At 47.2% G+C, this 19,279-nt stretch overlaps 2 protein-coding genes across 2 annotated transcripts; both read right to left on the bottom strand.

Annotated features, from left to right (window-relative positions):
* Positions 1-12,562: 12,562 nt before the first annotated feature.
* On the bottom strand, positions 12,563-14,458 carry LOC116939742 (trace amine-associated receptor 365-like). Its single transcript, XM_032948504.2, has one exon. The coding sequence runs from the start codon at positions 13,871-13,873 to the stop codon at positions 12,833-12,835; it is 1,041 nt and encodes a 346-aa protein (XP_032804395.1). The 5' UTR covers positions 13,874-14,458; the 3' UTR covers positions 12,563-12,832.
* Positions 14,459-15,553: 1,095 nt separating this feature from the next.
* Positions 15,554-17,267, bottom strand: LOC116939614 (trace amine-associated receptor 365-like). The gene has a single exon (XM_032948233.2). The coding sequence runs from the start codon at positions 16,729-16,731 to the stop codon at positions 15,691-15,693; it is 1,041 nt and encodes a 346-aa protein (XP_032804124.1). The 5' UTR covers positions 16,732-17,267; the 3' UTR covers positions 15,554-15,690.
* Between the last annotated feature and the right edge of the window lie 2,012 nt (positions 17,268-19,279).

Below are 19,279 nucleotides of genomic sequence, written 5' to 3'. Positions count from 1 at the left end.
AGATACAATAGGAGGCTGATCGATGCCTGGGTGCAGTCAAGGGATGATTCCCTATTGATCAACCATGTTCTGTTTGCTGATGATCTGGTAATCGTGGCTCACTTAACTCTTTGGGGTGGATTAATTTAAGTCGGACTCTTTAAAAAAAACTAACACGCATAAGTTTTGATTAAGAATACAATCACATTTAAAGTAATCAAAAGTCAAGGGCAAAGTAGTCATCACAGGTGATGCTGTTCCTGCCACCAACCCTCACTGGCTTTCTTCAGCCAGATCTTGCAGCTATCGCAAATACAACACCACCACCACCGCCGTCTGGTTTTGAGCCTTCCCCTTGGTTCTCGTCCCTCTCGGTGCCATTCAAATGCCCGTCTCTGTCAACCTGCCTGTGGTCCACCCTGCACACGTGTGCCACCCATCGTACCCCCATTGTACTCATCTTGCGTTGCTGTTCACTACACCGATGTGCTTCATTTTGTTTTGTATTTGTCATTTTGCTGAAAGAGATCACGCTTGCGAACGAGGCTCAGCCTGGTCTTTTGAGTTCTCATCCGGTGACACAAATGAACTCGAAATGTCTCACCCTATCCTGCCATGTAATCACATTTAGTGTCCATTCATAAAGCGTCTAAATACGAGCGCATCTCAGGGTGACGTGCAGGCAGAGGATGATTTTGTTTAATCTTTCTTGGGAGGTGGCAAGGGAAGAGACCTAAAAACGGGATGTACATTCTGGTTAAAAAAAGTGCGAAGGAAGACACTTAAGCGACAGCGATATACAGAAAAGAGGGAGGTCTTGAGTTCAAACGTGAACGGGCACGGGGGATTGTTAGCGAGGCAGCAGCAGGGCGAGGTGCGTGACGTGCCACTGTGGGAGTTGTAGAGAGGGCCCCGGTTGCTGTAAGTGGAGTACATGTGATTCGGAGAAGATTGAGTATACATTTATTTTGATTTGTTAATCAGGTGATGCCGCTTAGTCAGTTGCCCGGCTATTTGACAAGGGGGGGGGGGGGGGGGGGTGCGTGAGCGCAGCGGCATCGAAAACAAAAGACAAACGGGCTCAACGTTGCGGAGAAGGTGAACGGACGCCTGAGGGGACATTGCGCAACTTGCAAACCACGTAATTAACGGTGGCAAACAAAACACAACGCGAATCGGAGGAAAAGAAAACACCGCGAATATAATTGGAGATTGTGATGGCAGAGGAGATTCAATGAATGCTTTTGAATACAGTGAGAGCTGTCTTGCAGCAGACGTGATATTAGGCCTGGAGCCAGTGGAAGAACATGAACATTGGAGCGATGTTGTCTTATTTACGGGTACGAGGGAGATGTGTGATGGTGACATTCTGCTTCATTCGGTGTTTGAAGGCGGCGATTTTTGGAAGGCAATAGTGCGGTAGTCAATGAAAGAGACGGCATTCGTAAGAGTCCCAGAAAACACGAATTGGCCCTGCGGTAGTCAATGCAAGAGATGGCATTCGTAAGAGTCCCAGAAAACACGAATTGGCCCTGCGGTAGTCAATGCAAGAGATGGCATTCGTAAGAGTCCCAGAAAACAATAATTGGCCCTGCCGTGGTCAATACAAGAGATGGCATTCGTAAGAGTCCCGGAAAACGAGGAAGTGGCCGCTGTGGGGAGATGTTGAACAAGTGGCGTTAGGAGGTCTTTGCCGAATTGAGAGATGTTGGAAGAGATTGACGGCTCAGGATCAATAATGATAACCGACGCGTTCAACAACACTCTTGGGCAGATTCATATGTCAGCGATCACTAGGAGCACGGTTGAAATGGAAACTTCATTGTGTTTAGTGGCAGCGTTAGGGGCAAGCAACAGGCGCAGATTGCTTCATGATGATATTGCTAGTCGGGCCGGTTACAAAAATAGATGGCGATGTTTGAACGATGGAGACAATATAAAAGGTCGCCATTGTTGAAGCCGAATATTATGTTTCCAAGCAATAGGACATTGGAAATGTACTGATGAATACAGAGGCTTGAGAATGGAAATTAGCGGACGACTTTTACGGGGACGTGGGTGAAGCGACTTGAGAAGTAAGAGCAGAATCGGGAGATAAGTGTTCCAGAGACCCCGGCATCGTTTTGAAGACGCTCAAGAGAATGACGACGAATGAAGGACACAGGCTCATCCGTATGAAGAGAGAGGATCGTGTTAAATACGTATTTAACACAAAAAAAATCGACAGCTTAGCAGATAGTCCAGAACACGTAAATATGAAGATCGTCACCGAAAGGAACACTGCAAGAAAGCGACCAACGTGGCAGTCTGAAGAAGGAGGACTCGTAACAAGGGCGCGTTTTTATTAAAATCATGGTGATGAGATAGTTGGACAAGTGTGCACCTGGGTTAAATGTGGCACGCGTGTACAAGTGTGCTCTCTACGCGTGATCTTTCTGTGTGCGCACTGCAACGCAATCCCAGCCGGTGGCTCAACGCTCGAGCGAACGGCTCACAATCGAAAGCGTGCGAGTTCACATCCTAGCTGGGGGATGAGTCAGCTCATCATCGTCCGGGGGGGGGGGGGGGTCGCTAAAATATACATCGTTTTGTGGGAACGCAAAAGTGATTGACAAATGGATAGACAGCTCCTGCCATGGGAATGCAGAAGAACCCCCAACTGGCTTAGATACTATATAACCATTGTGTGCGTAGTTTTATTGGAGCAGTGTGTGCAGCCCCTACAGATGCACGAGACAATATTTTAAAGCTGCGTTCATTACAAAAAAAAATCTAAATATTCGTCCATAACACCACCTTAAAAAAGAAAAAAGCTGTAAAATACGCGACGTTTTGGGCAATGGTCCTTCTTCACGGCACACAGAGAGACCGCTTGTGCACCATTGCCAACGCAACATCACCAAATAATGCACTTCAGTTTTATCGATGAGTGTGTGAGCAGGAATCCACGTTCATCGATTCACGCATGGTGCATGTAATGGGTTTATGTTGCATGTAAAGTGTTCTTGGTGTAATGGCTTCATATTCGCAATATGTTCATGTTGTAATGGGTTAATAATGTATGTAATTGGTTCGTGGTGTAATGGGTTCGTGTTGTATGTAATAGGTTCATGATGTATGTAATAGGTTCATGGTGTATATAATAGGTTCATGCTGTATGTAATGGGTTTATGGTGTGTATATAATGGGTTCATAGTGAAGGTAAAGTTAATATTAAAATCGGATGTCACATTTATATTCAACGCCCTTCAAACCTCAAATTATAACATTTCGTAGGCCTCGATTCGAAAATGAAAACGGTAAAATGTTGGCCCTCATCTGCGGGAGGGGAGATACACGGGTGAATTTGTTGATTGTTCGCCTGAAAAACATTGACTCAACTCCAATTGTGCAACATTACAGCTTTATCACTCTGCTGGAACGTCGCGCGATTTTTCATCACTCACTCAAGACCACCTCTACTCGTCCAACCCATGGGTGTAGAAAAACAAGTCGAAGGGTCACCAATGAGAAAGGTTACTGGCTCAGTGGGCCTTGCCTGCAATAAACTGACCGAGCTGAAGTGGATTCCTGCACCCTTGATGTAAACTCCTCGGCCAGCGGTGACGATGAGTCCACCCGTGGAACCATTCCTCAACGTAGCACTTATTGGCCTTATCGACCTCAGAGAGGTGATGATGATGATTATTACGATGACGAACGATACAGTCGACGTTTGCACGTGAGTTTGCACTCCCTGATATCGAATCACGTGTTGCGCGCCCTAAGGATGCGTCGGTGTGCGCCGTTGCAGTGTGTGCAGCCACCCACCTGTGTGTGTGTGCAGCCACTCACCTGTGTGTGTGTGCAGCCACTCACCTGTGTGTGTGTGCAGCCACTCACCTGTGTGTGTGTAGCCACTCACCTGTGTGTGTGTGCAGCCACTCACCTGTGTGTGTGCAGCCACTCACCTGTGTGTGTGTGCAGCCACTCACCTGTGTGTGTGCGTGCAGCCACCCACCTGTGTGTGTGTGTGTGCAGCCACTCACCTGTGTGTGTGTGTGCAGCCACTCACCTGTGTGTGTGCAGCCACCCACCTGTGTGTGTGCAGCCACTCACCTGTGTGTGTGCAGCCACTCACCTGTGTGTGTGCAGTCTTTCACCTGTGTGTGTGCAGCCACTCACCTGTGTGTGTGCAGCCACTCACCTGTGTGTGTGCAGTCTTTCACCTGTGTGTGTGCAGCCACTCACCTGTGTGTGTGCAGCCACTCACCTGTGTGTATATATGCAGCCACTCACTTGTGTGACGCCGCCTCCACCTGCTCCCGCTGATTTATATCCGCGCCGCCTCGAAGCGTTCCGCGTCTCGCGCCGAGCCAGCGGGGAAACCAATTATCGCTTCAAACTCTATAGATTGACGACTCGGGGGGGTGGGACGTGGGTGGTGGGGGTGCTCAATTGACAATGGGATTCAATGAGGATGAAGAGTCACCTCGTCGGCAGAGACTGAAGGAGGCGCTTAATTAATGCGTGGGCCGTGTTTGGAACAGGGTCCTCCTGAAAACGAGTCTTGCGACGTTTCTGGGTGAACATGTGTAGGAATACAAGTAGGAGTAACAGCGTTATAACTAAACGCGAGATAGTGTGTGTGTGTGGACTGTGTGTGGGGCATAGTAATAGGTTTTACCCTTTTAACTGGCACAAAAACTGACACCTTTATTAAAGGCATCATGTTTGCAATAACCACAACACAAGCAGTCAAAATGCAAACAAAAGAGACAACTCTGATAATAATATGCACTGTCCTTGAATTTGATTGGTCCACACCCGAGACGGTTTTTCTTAGAGCCTAGTCTCCACTGGTGTTGGACCAGAAGACGCCAAAAGGCGTCCAACTCAAAAACAGCGCACTATCAGAGTATTGAGGGCTCGGGATGAGCATTTACATTATGAGACCTCCTTTGCCAGTAACAAGATATAGTAATAGGTTTTACCCTTTTAACTGACACAAAAACTGACACCTTTATTCAAGGCATCATGTTTGCAATAACCACAACACAAGCAGTCAAAATGCAAACAAAAGAGACAACTCTGATAATAATATGCACTGTCCTTGAATTTGATTGGTCCACAGCCGAGACGGCTTTTCTTAGAGCCTAGTCTCCACTGGTGTTGGACCAGAAGACGCCAAAAGGCGTACAACTCAAAAACAGTGCACTATCAGAGTATTGAGGGCTCACCCCGAGCCTTGAATAAAGGTGTCAGTTTTTGTGCTAGTTAAAAGGGTAAAACCTTTTACTATATCTTGTTACTGGCAAAGGAGGTCTCATAATGTGTGTGGGACAGTTGATACGTAGAGCGTAGGGGATGTTCTGCTACGGGGGGCTTGAGCTCCAGTCTTGATGAGGACCATGAACGCATCTTCATCATCATCACCACCACGTTCCTTCGCCTTGTGTTTCACGTCGACTGCGAAGCATGACGTCAATGGAAATGTGCTACCAAACAGAAATCGAGATGGGAAGGTGGATGAGCGCGAGTTGATGGAGGATCTTATAGAGCAGTGGTTTTTAACCTTTGCTCTAGCCTTGCAGACCTTTGGTTCTCCATCGTAAAAAAATAAATGTATCATACTAATGAATGCATAGGTTTGATGAAACAAAGTAGTTGTACCTACGTGCCCTTGCTGAATTTGTCTTTCGATGATTCACCTTCTAAAATTAATCTGATATATCTCGTATCCCCCAGAAAGGGCATCTGGCACTCCCAGGGGGTCCAGCGTGCACCCCAGGCCCCAGGCTACGAACAACTGTTATAGAGGGTGATGAAAGCTGAAACTTGATCCTGAATTGACGCGGGAGTAGATGGAGGCATTTAGTTATCGAGGCGAATCTGTGCCCCCAAACGTAGTGACCCGGATGGTTATTTGGTGTCACTCAACGGGCAGGGTCAGCCTCACTTTTCAACGTTGCCTTTAGACTCGTGCTCATCATCACAAACAGCCATGATCAATACACCGCTGAGTGAAGGCCTCCCCAAGCCACTGGTCACCTCTCACGATCGTGCGATTAAACAATCCACCCAGCACCTGCACATGAACTGATTTCTTCGCTCCATCTCTTGGGCAGACGTCATCTCGAACAAGCTTATTTGGCTGCCACTTCCTTGTTATTATTCTTGAACACCGTCTCGCGACGGCTCGTGCCCAAGCCAACTTAGGTTTATAAAGAGTTTGAACGATGCCATTAACCTGCATTTATTATCTAATCCACGCGTCCCTCTTTTTGTTTTTGTCAACTGTTTCGTTACTGACCATGATTCTGAACCATGTGTCAAAGCAGGTACTACACATTGATTATGCACGATCTTCTTTAGGCCCATTGTAATTGAACATTTTATAATCAAGTTTAGATATCCGAATCTACTCTCATCCACATCTTATGGTCCTCCTTCAGCAGCTGTCCAAGGTACACATACTCTGCAGTGGTTCCGAGTTATGTCCCTCCAAGAGGTATCTCCAAATGCTTATCAAACTTGTAAGACATGTCCGTTGCTTTGCTGATATAGTAACTCTGCAGCTTTCTTTGTGATTTTTTATAACATTTTCTGGAGCCTATTCCTATTGGGAGTTTAAGTGACAATATACTCAGCAAATCTGAGAACATATTTTCGACTGCCACTATGGGAAACGTTCGCAAAAGCGTGTCACCTCGTCTGCCTCACATTTTAAACTCGTACTTTCCACATGCAATCTGACCGCAGCTGCCTTGTTTTTGTAAGTCTGTGTTTTCTTCTGAATATATTTTTTTATTTAAGCATCGGATTGTGAATGCTTGAATGACTTTATACAATTCCACGTGTCCAGTGTAAAACGTATTCTAATGATCTTCAAAGGCTAGGCGCAATGATAATACGAAATGCATTCCTTTCATCCAGACTATGGCCCGAAGAGTGAAATGTAGAAATACGTGGAAAAATACAAACACAAAGAGACAGACAGAGCGAGACGCAACGAGAGAGAGCGAGAAAGACACGCACAAAGCGACAGAGATATATATACATATGGATCGGAGTACGGAGAGACATGGAGGATAGACAAAACATCGAGAGGGAAATAGAAGCAAACACGCGGAGCTCCTGTTCGCTTGTAAATTCCGCATAAGCATCAAGATGGCATTGTCTGTTCATACTTAATTAGCAGTAGCCGGTGTCTCCCACACAAGTGCTCCGGCACAATTAGTCAGTGAGGTGTGACGTCTCGAGAGGTCTTCATCCAACAAAATCGCACCCGAGAGACATCTCTAAAGTGCCCTTGAGGAAGCACGTGTTGTTTAGATTCAGCGGACCCTACGGGCGTATTAATTAGGTATAACTTAATGTAAAGCTGATAGGTGATATGTTATATTTATATAAATGTACGGAGTAATAAAAAAACATGGTGATGGTGACTTGGGACGTTTCTCGTGTTTGTCGGGCTGTACAAATCTCGACAGACTGGCCTCTGTTTAGCCCTTGGAGCCTTAAGCCTTTCCACTGAATCACACGACGCTAATTATGGCTTTAAAATAAATCAGTCAAGAAGTCATCGTGGCTAATTGACCTTGCCATCTCTTCCTATCTTCCTTCTGCAACGTCACTCAGCTGTTGCACAGTCAATACTCAACCCTCCAGATCTGTGTGGTGATGCGGCGGACGAAGCCCAGACGGTGGCACCACCACAACCTAACAGAAGCCGTTTGGTAACAGACAAATCATTAAATCATCACCAGTTCTTAAATTATTTATAAAATCAACATTCTAAATATATCAGTTTATTTCGCAATATTTGTTTTCGTTATTTAATGGTTTGTTACCCAATATATCCTTTTACATAGCTGTTCATTTACCAATTTAGAAACTGATCATGAGAAAAAAGTTTACATTTAATTTTGTTCGGGTGCCATGGTGCAGAGTGCAGCCTCCAGTATCATCCACTCTGTTTCTCTATTGACATGCTATGAAGAAGTACAATTGCTCAAAATGTTACCTATTTTTTGTCAGCATCATTGACGAATGTCGGGAGATATTTTATACATTGTGCTTGTGCACCGCTGCCAAATCAGCAGCAACACAAATGAGGCATTGTAAGTCCCCACGTGCACAGGTCCGCTCATGTAATTTAAACAGCAATGGATCATAGGTGATCATCATTCAGCCACACCTCGCGGACACCAAATATGAGTGCAGCTGTAATGACCACTTGACACACTTCTCTTGAGATGGCACTTGATTGAAGACACGTTGACTTGACATCAGGCGGAGACCCCCACTGCAACAGCCCAGAGTCTCCCGCGCATCTCCCCTTATATACCAACACGAGGCCACGCCCCCCTTCTCGATCATTCTCGCTGACTCTGGACGCTCCCTCTACCGGCAAACTCCACCATCCTCTTCTGTCACCTGACCACGCCCCCTTCTCGAACATTCCCGTAGCCACCAGTCCCTTCACACTCACAACTGATCCCCCTGTCATTACCTCCCGTGGCCACTAGTCCCCTCACGCCGTATGATCTTAATGTTTCCCACGTTATTTATTGCTTAGTCGAATCGAATGCGTTATGGAAATCTATGGAACAGTTGTAAATCAGCCTATTGTTTATCTTGCTTTCTCTGCTATAAGCCTGAATATTAAGTTCTGCCAAATATCAGTCTGCACTGTTAATCGATGTAATCGTACTATCATAAGTATCTCCCCCATGTGGCTCATTAGTGCGATGGTTTTGTAATTTTTACAATCGGTGAGATCTCTTTTCTAGGGTATCGTCACATGCATGGATTTTGTACACTCCTCCAGTATTTTCCCTTCTCTCCGTACTTGCTTGCATAGCTCATGTATTCCTTCCCTCCAAATGTTTTATTGCCTTTTTATTTCTTCATGCAAGATGTTATCATTTTCATATATTTCTAGTTCATCCACCAGCTCTGTATTCTCTTGATCTGTATCCCTATACAAATCCCTGCAATGATCAGTTCATCTATTTTTTTGCCTCTTTGTCCATCAAGATCTTACCATTCTTGCCTTGTATCACCATTCGCCTTGGTTGCCACTTCATATTTGTGCTGTTGACTAGTTTGCACACCTCCCTGGTCTTGTATTCTCCAGTGTAGTATTCACTGTCGCAAACATTGTTTTTCCAACTATTTCAGCTTAGCCTTTCTTGCCGATGTCCTTACCTCATTGCATAGCCTGTTGCACTTAGTCGCCATCTCATCCGATTTTTTTTTATCTACAGTCTTACTTTTCTCTTTTCCTGTGCTAGTTGCAAGGTTTTCTCAGTTATACATTTTCTTTAGGATTTTACTACGAAGGGTATTGCTGCTTCTACTGCTTGCTCCAATATCTTATTCAGTGCTAATGCTTTGCTGTTTATGCAAAGGTGTTCAATTTTGCCCCCCCCCTAATTCTACTCGATATTTCCTCTTTATATTTCCTCATTGTCTCCTCGTTCTCGAGTGCCTCTATGCTCCTCTTTTGCTCATATTGCACTCTGGATATACGTTATAGTTTTAGTCATAGGTTTCAAAGTATCAGGCTGTGGTTCGATGACTTGGAATAGTTGAACTGATATTTTCCAACGTATGTTGATCACTACCAGAACTATCATATTTGTAAGTTTTCCATCCGGTGCTTTCCATCTCTATTTTATGCAGAATTTTAGTTTGAACTTAGTATCACATATGAACACATCATGTTTTGGAGTGAATTCTCCAAGTTTCTCGCCTCTTTCATTATTTCTCCATATCCACACATTTGCATGATGCGTTCCCCTCCAGTGTTATCCTTCCCAACTTTTCCATTCCAGTCTACCACAGTTATCTTAATATCTTTACAAAGCAGTTCCTTTAACACGCTTTCCAGCTATTCATAGAATCCTTCAATATCCTCTTCTGCACTATCTGACGTTAGTGCATCTATTTGGATGAAGTATTTAGGTGCTGCCCATTACATCTCACTACATATACTCTTGGACTAACCGGTCTGTATCCCAATTATGATGCTTTCACTTTGCACTCAACAAGAACCCTACTCCTCTGGTGTGCATTTTATATTCCCCTGACCATATCACTTCACCCCCATTTATTCCACCGTTCCTGTCCATCTCATTTCTGTATCTTTTCATTTCCTTTCTTCGCAGCACTGCCGTGGTGCCCATAGTGTTCTCACATTCCATGTCCCTACTGTGGTCTCCTCATTCGCCATTCTCGGCCTCTTCGTTGTTTTGGAATTTGGCTGCTTTGCTTCCTGATTGTGTCATAGCTGCTGCTGTTGCTGTTTTCTGATAGCTGATTTTTCGACCCAATTCCGATTACTCGATCGGGGACATGGACCCTATTGAGCTAGGAAACGTCCGAGCTGGTTTCCTTCTTCTGTGCTCGTCATATGCATTGGATTACTGTCGTCATTTTTATTCACGGCCGAAGACTCGACACCCTTTCGCCCGAACCTCATTTCTATCCAGGTTTGGCACTGGCTCAGATATCCAATGAATTGTGAACCCCCCGATGCGGAGTTATTGCATCTATTGCAGGAGTATATAAGTGGAAGTGCTTCGGTGGTTTTGTAATTATTTGGTCGAACTCTCCAACGAAGGAAGTATGCCTCCAGTAAATTCAGATAAGCTGTTAAAGTATTGGTAATGTTATCGAGGTTCAAGGTAATAAAAGAATAACATCAAATGTAGTTGGCCTTGAACACGTTTGTGTCCTGGTCACCAAATTACATCAGTCACCCACCATGCATTCCTACCCAACAGCCCGTTTGTGACCATGCATATAGAGGCACCTGATCTCAAATGTCTGTCCTTAAGTTCGGTTTTATTTTTTTTCACAGATTAAAACCATTGGGAAATAAATGGACATTTTGATGGGTTACACGGTTGATATCCGGTTACAGCAAAAAAACCATGAAATACAATCCAAAAACAACTTTACATGGTGAAGTACCATGGCAAGGATGCGCATGAACAGGATACAACCAGTAGAAGAAATACAAGGCAAGAAGAATGCATCACAGCAGAACTATCAATTGCATGAACACTTGAAATGGAATCTGAGGTCCAAAAGTGATTAAACATAATACAAGGATGTTGCTCGGTTATTCCAGAGGTCAGGGGTCGCCACACGGAAGGAAAGTTTGGTTATCACATGGGGGAGGAGGAGCTTTAAGGATATTGGAATTTACCTGATAGACTAAATGATCCAGAAGATATTTAGCAAACTTACTTTGTAACATTTTGAGGATGAAGGTAGCCAAATTACGATCTCTTTGTGGATCAAAGGAAGGGGGGGGGGGGGCGGGGGTGGCGTGGTGTGGTGATCAGAGCTTTAATAAAGTGCAAAGTGATGGCTTCTGTAGGGGGCATCGAGGGCACAATGGAGTGCAGAGTGAGACGATCGAATCGGTGTTTTTAATGGTGAGCCAACACCAAATCTGTATATAACATCGCAGTAGTCAAAGCTGGAGAGAAGAGTGGCTTAAACAATTTCCAATTGCAGTTGGGGTGGAATGCAAAGTCTCTTTCTGTCCCAGAAGCTAAATATAAAGTAAACTTTCGTGCAACAAAATAATAAGCAAATGTGTTGAGAGTCGAACACCACAATTTTAGTTATGGGCTGGGGGGGTGGTCAATTGACGGTGTTCCAGAGAACACTGTGAGTTAGATCTCACTAGAATTAAGACCACGTTTGAGATCATTTAGTTTTGGTTGAGTCAAAGTCTTATTGCGGCTCGGCATATTGATCATCCTCGCATTTGCTTGACACCATCACAGCAGTCTCATCAGCAAACAAACCTAGATCGGAGTGGATCAGTGAGTCTTCTAAGTTTTTGACATAACGAAAGAAGGGGATAGGACCAGCCCTTAGGAACACATTTAGTCACGGGGTTTTGGTCGAGGTAAGATTGTTTACAGTGTGAGCGGTCTCAGAGGTTGCTCTGGAACCAGTTTACTGTAGAATTGGAAAAGTTCAGCCATTTTAGTTTGCTCAGCGTTTATGATACTACTATGGTGTGCATCGTAGTATCATGAGCATATTATGTGCCCAATCAGCTGCTCAGTAATGAAGGTTAATGTTAAGACGTCATCAAGTTGATGCCGGTGCACTTTGCCATTGTTTCCTGCCATCTGCTGGATCCCGAGGTTGCTACAAAGTTGACACCTGATCTCTAGGGTCTGCCCTTACAGTGTCCTGCTGCATGGCTTTAGTGTTTCCCCTTCGTTATGGATCCACCCCTCCACGACGATTCAGTGGAAGGGTCACGATTCGGAGTCACAATTCTATTCATGAATCATTCCATTGTTGTTTGTAGTGCATCACTCCTGGTGAATCGCTGAGTCTCAATTCCTGCTTTTTATGCCATCAAAATTTCCTTTAAAGCACACCCTTACATAATCTTTCAGTAACCTGTCATCTGTGCTTAGAAAATTCCTTTTGGTCACAATGGGTATTGATGGTAAGTGAGTAAACTATAATAATAATAGGGGTTTTCCCCTTTTTTCTGGCAACAAACTGAAACCTTTTTTCATGACGCCAAAAGGCGTTCAGCTGAACGCCTTTTGGCGTCATCTGGTCTAGCACCAATTGAGACTAGGCTCTAAAGAAAGCTGTCTCTGGTGTGGACCAATCAGTTTCAAGGACAATGCATATATTATCTGAGTGTGTTTTTTGTTTGCATTTTGACTGCAAGTATTGTGATTAATGCAGACATGAATCCTTGTAAAAGGTTTCAGTTTGTTGCCAGAAAAAAGGGGAAAAACCCTATTATTATATTTTGGTACTGGCAAAGGAGGTCCAATGATGAAGTGAGTAAACTGTTTTATCCCTGGATTCCAAATTAATCTTCTCTGAAAAGATCCACATTTCTTGTGTCCGAGGTGAAAATCCTCTTGCTGAGGACAATCGCGAATGCTCTACGGAATGGTCGGTTAAAGAGTCCGTAGAGCACGGGGTTGAAGCCGGAGTTGATGTATCCCAGCCACGCAACGACGCTCCACACCCACCTGCTAGTCTGGTCGTTATTGAATACGTCCACCACATTCACCACGCAGTATGGCAGCCAGCACACGCAGAAGGCCCCCATGATGAGGCCCAGTGTCTTGGTGGCATTGTACTCCCGCTTGAGGGCGTTGCCATCCACCTGCTGTTGGTGCTGCGAGTGAACCCTCCTCGACTGATCGCGCGCCACCCTGTAGATCTTCCCATACGCCACCCCCATGATGGACATGGGCACCATGAAGGCACACACCGTGTCCAGAAGCACAAAGGTAGTCTTCTTGAACATGACGCAGCTGTCGGGGCAGGTCATGCTCGCCACTACCTCCTCGATGCCGATGATGTTCCAGCCGAGCATTATGGGCGCCACGTAGATGACAGGAGCCACCCAGCAGCCGCCCAGCATCACGACCACCTTGGCCCTGTTCACCCGTTGCGTGTAGCACAGCGGGTGGCAGATGGCATTGTAGCGGTCGTATGTGATGCAGCTGAGGTGCAGGATGGACGCCGTGGAGAAGATGTAGTCGAGGCTCGTGTGAATCTTGCAGAACCATCGGCTGAAGAACCAGCAGTTGTGCACGGTCTTGAGCATGCTGAAGGGCATAATGAGGACGCCCACGAGGAAGTCGGCGAGCGCCAGGGACAGCGTGAAGACGTTCATGCGCGACTGCAACTCTCGGAAGTAGGCGATGGACGCGATGACCAGCGTGTTGCCAACAGCGATGGCCACGATGCAGATGACGAGCGCAGTCTGCACGAGAACGCTGCTCGCGTAGGACATCTCGGGCGGGGGGCACAGCAGCTGGAAGGCGTTGAGAACACAGCTGTTAGACGAGACGTTGGTAAGGTTGGTGAGATTCAGTTTCAACACGCTCTGTGCCATTTGAACGTGTCACATGGAGTTCACACGGGGCATATCGTGGAGTGGAGAAGCATCGGTGCGATGATTTTCAGGAGCTGATGGAGCTACCTCCTGTCCAACTCGCAGCCAGGAGGGTTTAGAAGTATCTCAAATCACCGCATGATTCAACAAACTGTTGCCTCGACAGAGCTGGATCATAGCCGTGTGCCACTGCCCACCACCTGTAACAACAAAGGCATGAGCATTAAAGCCAAGAGGGCCATCATTTATCTATCGGCCTGGTGACGATTCGTGGAATAATTAAGAGATGGACACGTGGACTATGCTTCAAGGTCAGGAAGGGGGAGTGGGGAGTTGCAAAGGAAATTGCTGTTTGTGGCGAGAAGTCAAAGTAATTTCTCGAAGCAATGATTGCTCATTGGTTATATGATATGCCATTGACCTGTAAAATATACCCTAAGGTGGTGCAATAGAATCTATTATAAATATTACCAGCACAGTTATCCACACCTGTACATCCTGCAGCAGGGGCACGTACAAATTGATATCTGGACGAATGTTCCATTGGAGGCGCTTGTCTTTTTAATTCCCATTCGCAAGAGTGCCATCTGCAAGGGTAATCTGCGTGAACCAGTCACAGCAGTGCGGTACAGGGCGAGAGAGAGAGAGGTAGGTGATCGAATAAGATGAAGAGGCCATCACGACCGAAGTTTTTGATGCCACCATCACACCTCACCAACGCTTTCTATCGCTGGCACCAGATCCTGCAGGTCCCGCACTGTGAACACTCGGGCCTCCCAAGAACTGCCCTGACAGTCGTCCACCAACTGGCCTTAATGGCCTTCCTCTTGGTCGCTAGTCCCACCGAGAAGAGCCGGTATTTTTTTTGCCTAATCATCTCTCCTACACTTACCCGTCATATTCTCTTCAGTGCTTAGCGCGTACGAAGTTTTTTTGCACAGCATTGAAAAACAACGTGGGGTACAACACACACCACACCATTCGGATATCTCACCACCCATTTGTACATGGCGCTGCGTCCCATCATTAGTCTCTCACCACACACAATCATCGGCTTAAAGTCTCCGGAGCAAATCCAACGCTCCTCCTTGTGCTCCCAACTCTTCTCGATCAGCTGTTTTACGGTAAAGATCTGACCACGACAGCCCCTCCCTGATCTAACTTCACACTGATTTTCTATGAAGTATGTTATCTCTGATTGCCATCGAGAATATCTCACCTATTAGCGAAGGGTAGATCGAATTCAACACGACTTGCCGGCACCTAAAGCGTGTCAAAACATACCAAAGCGTCAAGAACAGCATGCCAGACCACATGAGGACATTTTTTTACAAAGCACTGGCACGATGCGAGCACGAGACTTCAGTAAAACACTGGAAATGAGATGACAGCACAAAAGTAGAAACATAATGCACTTGAAATGTCCTGGCCAGCAGTTGATCTCGTTCATTTTTCTGATGGCGAGCGGTGTACTGCGTCGGTGTGCCGTGCGCGCGGAGCCACTCACCTCTGTGTGTGTGTGTGCAGCCACTCACCTGTGTGTGTGTGTGCAGCCACTCACCTGTATGTGTGCAGCCACTCACCTGTGTGTGTGTGCAGCCACTCACCTGTGTGTGTGTGTGCAGCCACTCACCTGTGTGTGTGTGTAGCCACTCACCTGTGTGTGTGTGCAGCCAGATTAATGCAGACATGAATCTTTGTAAAAGGTTTCAGTTTGTTGCCAGAAAAAAGGGGGGAAACCCTATTATTATATTTTGGTACTGGCAAAGGAGGTCCAATGATGAAGTGAGTAAACTGTTTTATCCCTGGATTCCAAATTAATCTTCTCTGAAAAGATCCACATTTCTTGTGTCCGAGGTGAAAATCCTCTTGCTGAGGACAATCGCGAATGCTCTACGGAATGGTCGGTTAAAGAGTCCGTAGAGCACGGGGTTGAAGCCGGAGTTGATGTATCCCAGCCACGCGACGACGCTCCACACCACCCCACTTGTCTGGAAGTGTACGAACACGTCCACCAGGCTCACCACGCAGTATGGCAGCCAGCACACGCAGAAGGCCCCCATGATGAGGCCCAGTGTCTTGGTGGCATTGTGCTCCCGCTTGAGGGCGTTGCCATCCACCTGCTGTTGGTGCTGCGAGTGAACCCTCCTCGACTGATCGCGCGCGACCTTGTAGATCTTCCCATACGCCACCCCCATGATGGACATGGGCACCATGAAGGCACACACCGTGTCCAGAAGCACAAAGGTAGTGTTCTTGAACATGACGCAGCTGTCGGGGCAGGTCATGCTCGCCACTACCTCCTCGATGCCGATGATGTTCCAGCCGAGCATTATGGGCGCCACGTAGATGACAGGAGCCACCCAGCAGCCGCCCAGCATCACGACCACCTTGGCCCTGTTCACCCGTTGCGTGTAGCACAGCGGGTGGCAGATGGCATTGTAGCGGTCGTATGCGATGCAGCTGAGGTGCAGGATGGACGCCGTGGAGAAGATGTAGTCGAGGCTCGTGTGAATCTTGCAGAACCATCGGCCAAAGAACCAGCAGTTGTGCACGGTCTTGAGCATGCTGAAGGGCATAATGAGGACGCCCACGAGGAAGTCGGCGAGCGCCAGGGACAGCGTGAAGACGTTCATGCGCGACTGCAACTCTCGGAAGTAGGCGATGGACGCGATGACCAGCGTGTTGCCAACAGCGATGGCCACGATGCAGATGACGAGCGCAGTCTGCACGAGAACGCTGCTCGCGTAGGACATCTCGGGCGGGGGGCACAGCAGCTGGAAGGCGTTGAGAACACAGCTGTTAGACGAGACGTTGGTAAGGTTGGTGAGATTCAGTTTCAACACGCTCTGTGCCATTTGCACGTGTCACATGGAGTTCACACGGGGCATATCGTGGAGTGGAGAAGCATCGGTGCGATGATTTTCAGGAGCTGATGGAGCTACCTCCTGTCCAACTCGCAGCCAGGAGGGTTTAGAAGTATCTCAAATCACCGCATGATTCAACAAACTGTTGCCTCGACAGCACTGGATCACAGCCGTGTGCCACTGCCCACCACCTGTAACAACAAAGGCATGAGCATTAAAGCCAAGAGGGCCATCATTTATCTATCGGCCTGGTGACGATTCGTGGAATAATTAAGAGATGGACACGTGGACTATGCTTCAAGGTCAGGAAGGGGGAGTGGGGAGTTGCAAAGGAAATTGCTGTTTGTGGCGAGAAGTCAAAGTAATTTCTCGAAGCAATGATTGCTCATTGGTTATATGATATGCCATTGACCTGTAAAATATACCCTAAGGTGGTGCAATAGAATCTATTATAAATATTACCAGCACAGTTATCCACACCTGTACATCCTGCAGCAGGGGCACGTACAAATTGATATATGGACGAATGTTCCATTGGAGGCGCTTGTCTTTTTAATTCCCATTCGCAAGAACGAGTGCCATCTGCAAGGGTAATCTGCGTGAACCAGTCACAGCAGTGCGGTACAGGGCGAGAGAGAGAGAGAGAGGTAGATGATCGAATAAGATGAAGAGGCCATCACGACCGAAGTTTTTGATGCCACCATCACACCTCACCAACGCTTTCTATCCCTGGCACCAGATCCTGCAGGTCCCGCACTGTGAACACTCGGGCCTCCCAAGAACTGCCCTGACAGTCGTCCACCAACTGGCCTTAATGGCCTTCCTCTTGGTCGCTAGTCCCACCGAGAAGAGCCGGTTTTTTTTTTGCCTAATCATCTCTCCTACACTTACCCGTCATATTCTCTTCAGTGCTTAGCGCGTACGAAGTTTTTTTGCACAGCATTGAAAAACAACGTGGGGTACAACACACACCACACCGTTCGGATGTCTCACCACCCATTTGTACATGGCGCTGCGTCCCATCATAGTCTCTCACCACACACAATCATCGGCTTAAAGTCTCCGGAGCAAATCCAACGCTCCTCCTTGTGCTCCCAACTCTTCTCTATCAGCTGTTTTACGGTAAATATCTGATCACGACAGCCCCTCCCTGATCTAACTTCACACTGATTTTCTATGAAGTATGTTTTCTCTGATTGCCATCGAGAATGTCTCACCTATTAGCGAAGGGTAGATCGAATTCAACACGACTTGCCGGCACCTAAAGCGTGTCAAAACATACCAAAGCGTCAAGAACAGCATGCCAGACCACATGAGAACATTTTATTACAAAGCACTGGCACGATGCGAGCACGAGACTTCAGTAAAACACTGGAAATGAGATGACAGCACAAAAGTAGAAACATAATGCACTTGAAATGTCCTGGCCAGCAGTTGAACTCGTTCATTTTTCTGATGGCGAGCGGTGTACTGCGTCGGTGTGCCGTGCGCGCGGAGCCACTCACCTCTGTGTGTGTGCAGCCACTCACCTGTGTGTGTGTGTAGCCACTCACCTGTGTGTGTGTGCAGCCACTCACCTGTGTGTGTGTGTGCAGCCACTCACCTGTGTGTGTAGCCACTCACCTGTGTGTGTAGCCACTCACCTGTGTGTTTGTGCAGCCACTCACCTGTGTGTGTGTAGCCACTCACCTGTGTGTGTGTGCAGCCACTCACCTGTGTGTGTGTGTAGCTACTCACTTGTGTGTGTGTGCAGCCACTCACCTGTGTGTGTGTGTAGCCACTCACCTGTGTGTTTGTGCAGCCACTCACCTGTGTGTGTGTGCAGCCACTCACCTGTGTGTATGTGCAGCTACTCACTTGCATGTGTGCAGCCACTCACCTGTATGTGTGTGCAGCCACTCACCGTGTGTGTGTGCAGCCACTCACCTGTGTGCGAGTGCAGCCACTCACCTGTGTGTGTGTAGCCACTCACCTGTGTGTTTGTGTGCAGCCACTCACCTGTGTGTGTGTGCAGCCACTCAACTGTGTGTGTGTGTAGCTACTCACCTGTGTGTGTGCAGCCACTCACCTGTGTGTGTGTGCAGCTACTCACCTGTGTGTGTGCAGCCACTCACCTGTGTGTGTGTGTGTAGCCACTCACCTGTGTGTGTGTGCAGCCACTCACCTGTGTGTGTGAGTGCAGCCACTCACCTGTGTGTTTTTGTGCAGCCACTCACCTGTGTGTTTTGTGCAGCCACTCACCTGTGAGTGCAGCCACTCACCTGTGTGTGTGTGCAGCCACTCACCTGTGTGTGTGCAGCCACTCACCTGTGTGTGTGTGCAGCCACTCACCTGTGTGTGCAGCCACTCACCTGTGTGTGTGTGTGTGTGCAGCCACTCACCTGTGTGTGTGTGCAGCCACTCACCTGTGTGTGTGTGCAGCCACTCACCTGTGTGTGTGCAGCCACTCACCTGTGTGTGTGCAGCCACTCACCTGTGTGTGTGTCTGCAGCCACTCACCTGTGTGTGTGTGTGCAGCAACTCACCTGTGTGTGTGCAG

The sequence above is a fragment of the Petromyzon marinus genome, chromosome 6, assembly GCF_048934315.1.
Source record: "Petromyzon marinus isolate PM22_M1 ecotype Great Lakes invasive population chromosome 6, UKy_Petmar_22M1.pri1.0, whole genome shotgun sequence".
NCBI lineage: Eukaryota > Metazoa > Chordata > Hyperoartia > Petromyzontiformes > Petromyzontidae > Petromyzon > Petromyzon marinus.
This window is presented reverse-complemented; position numbering and strand designations above follow the sequence as displayed.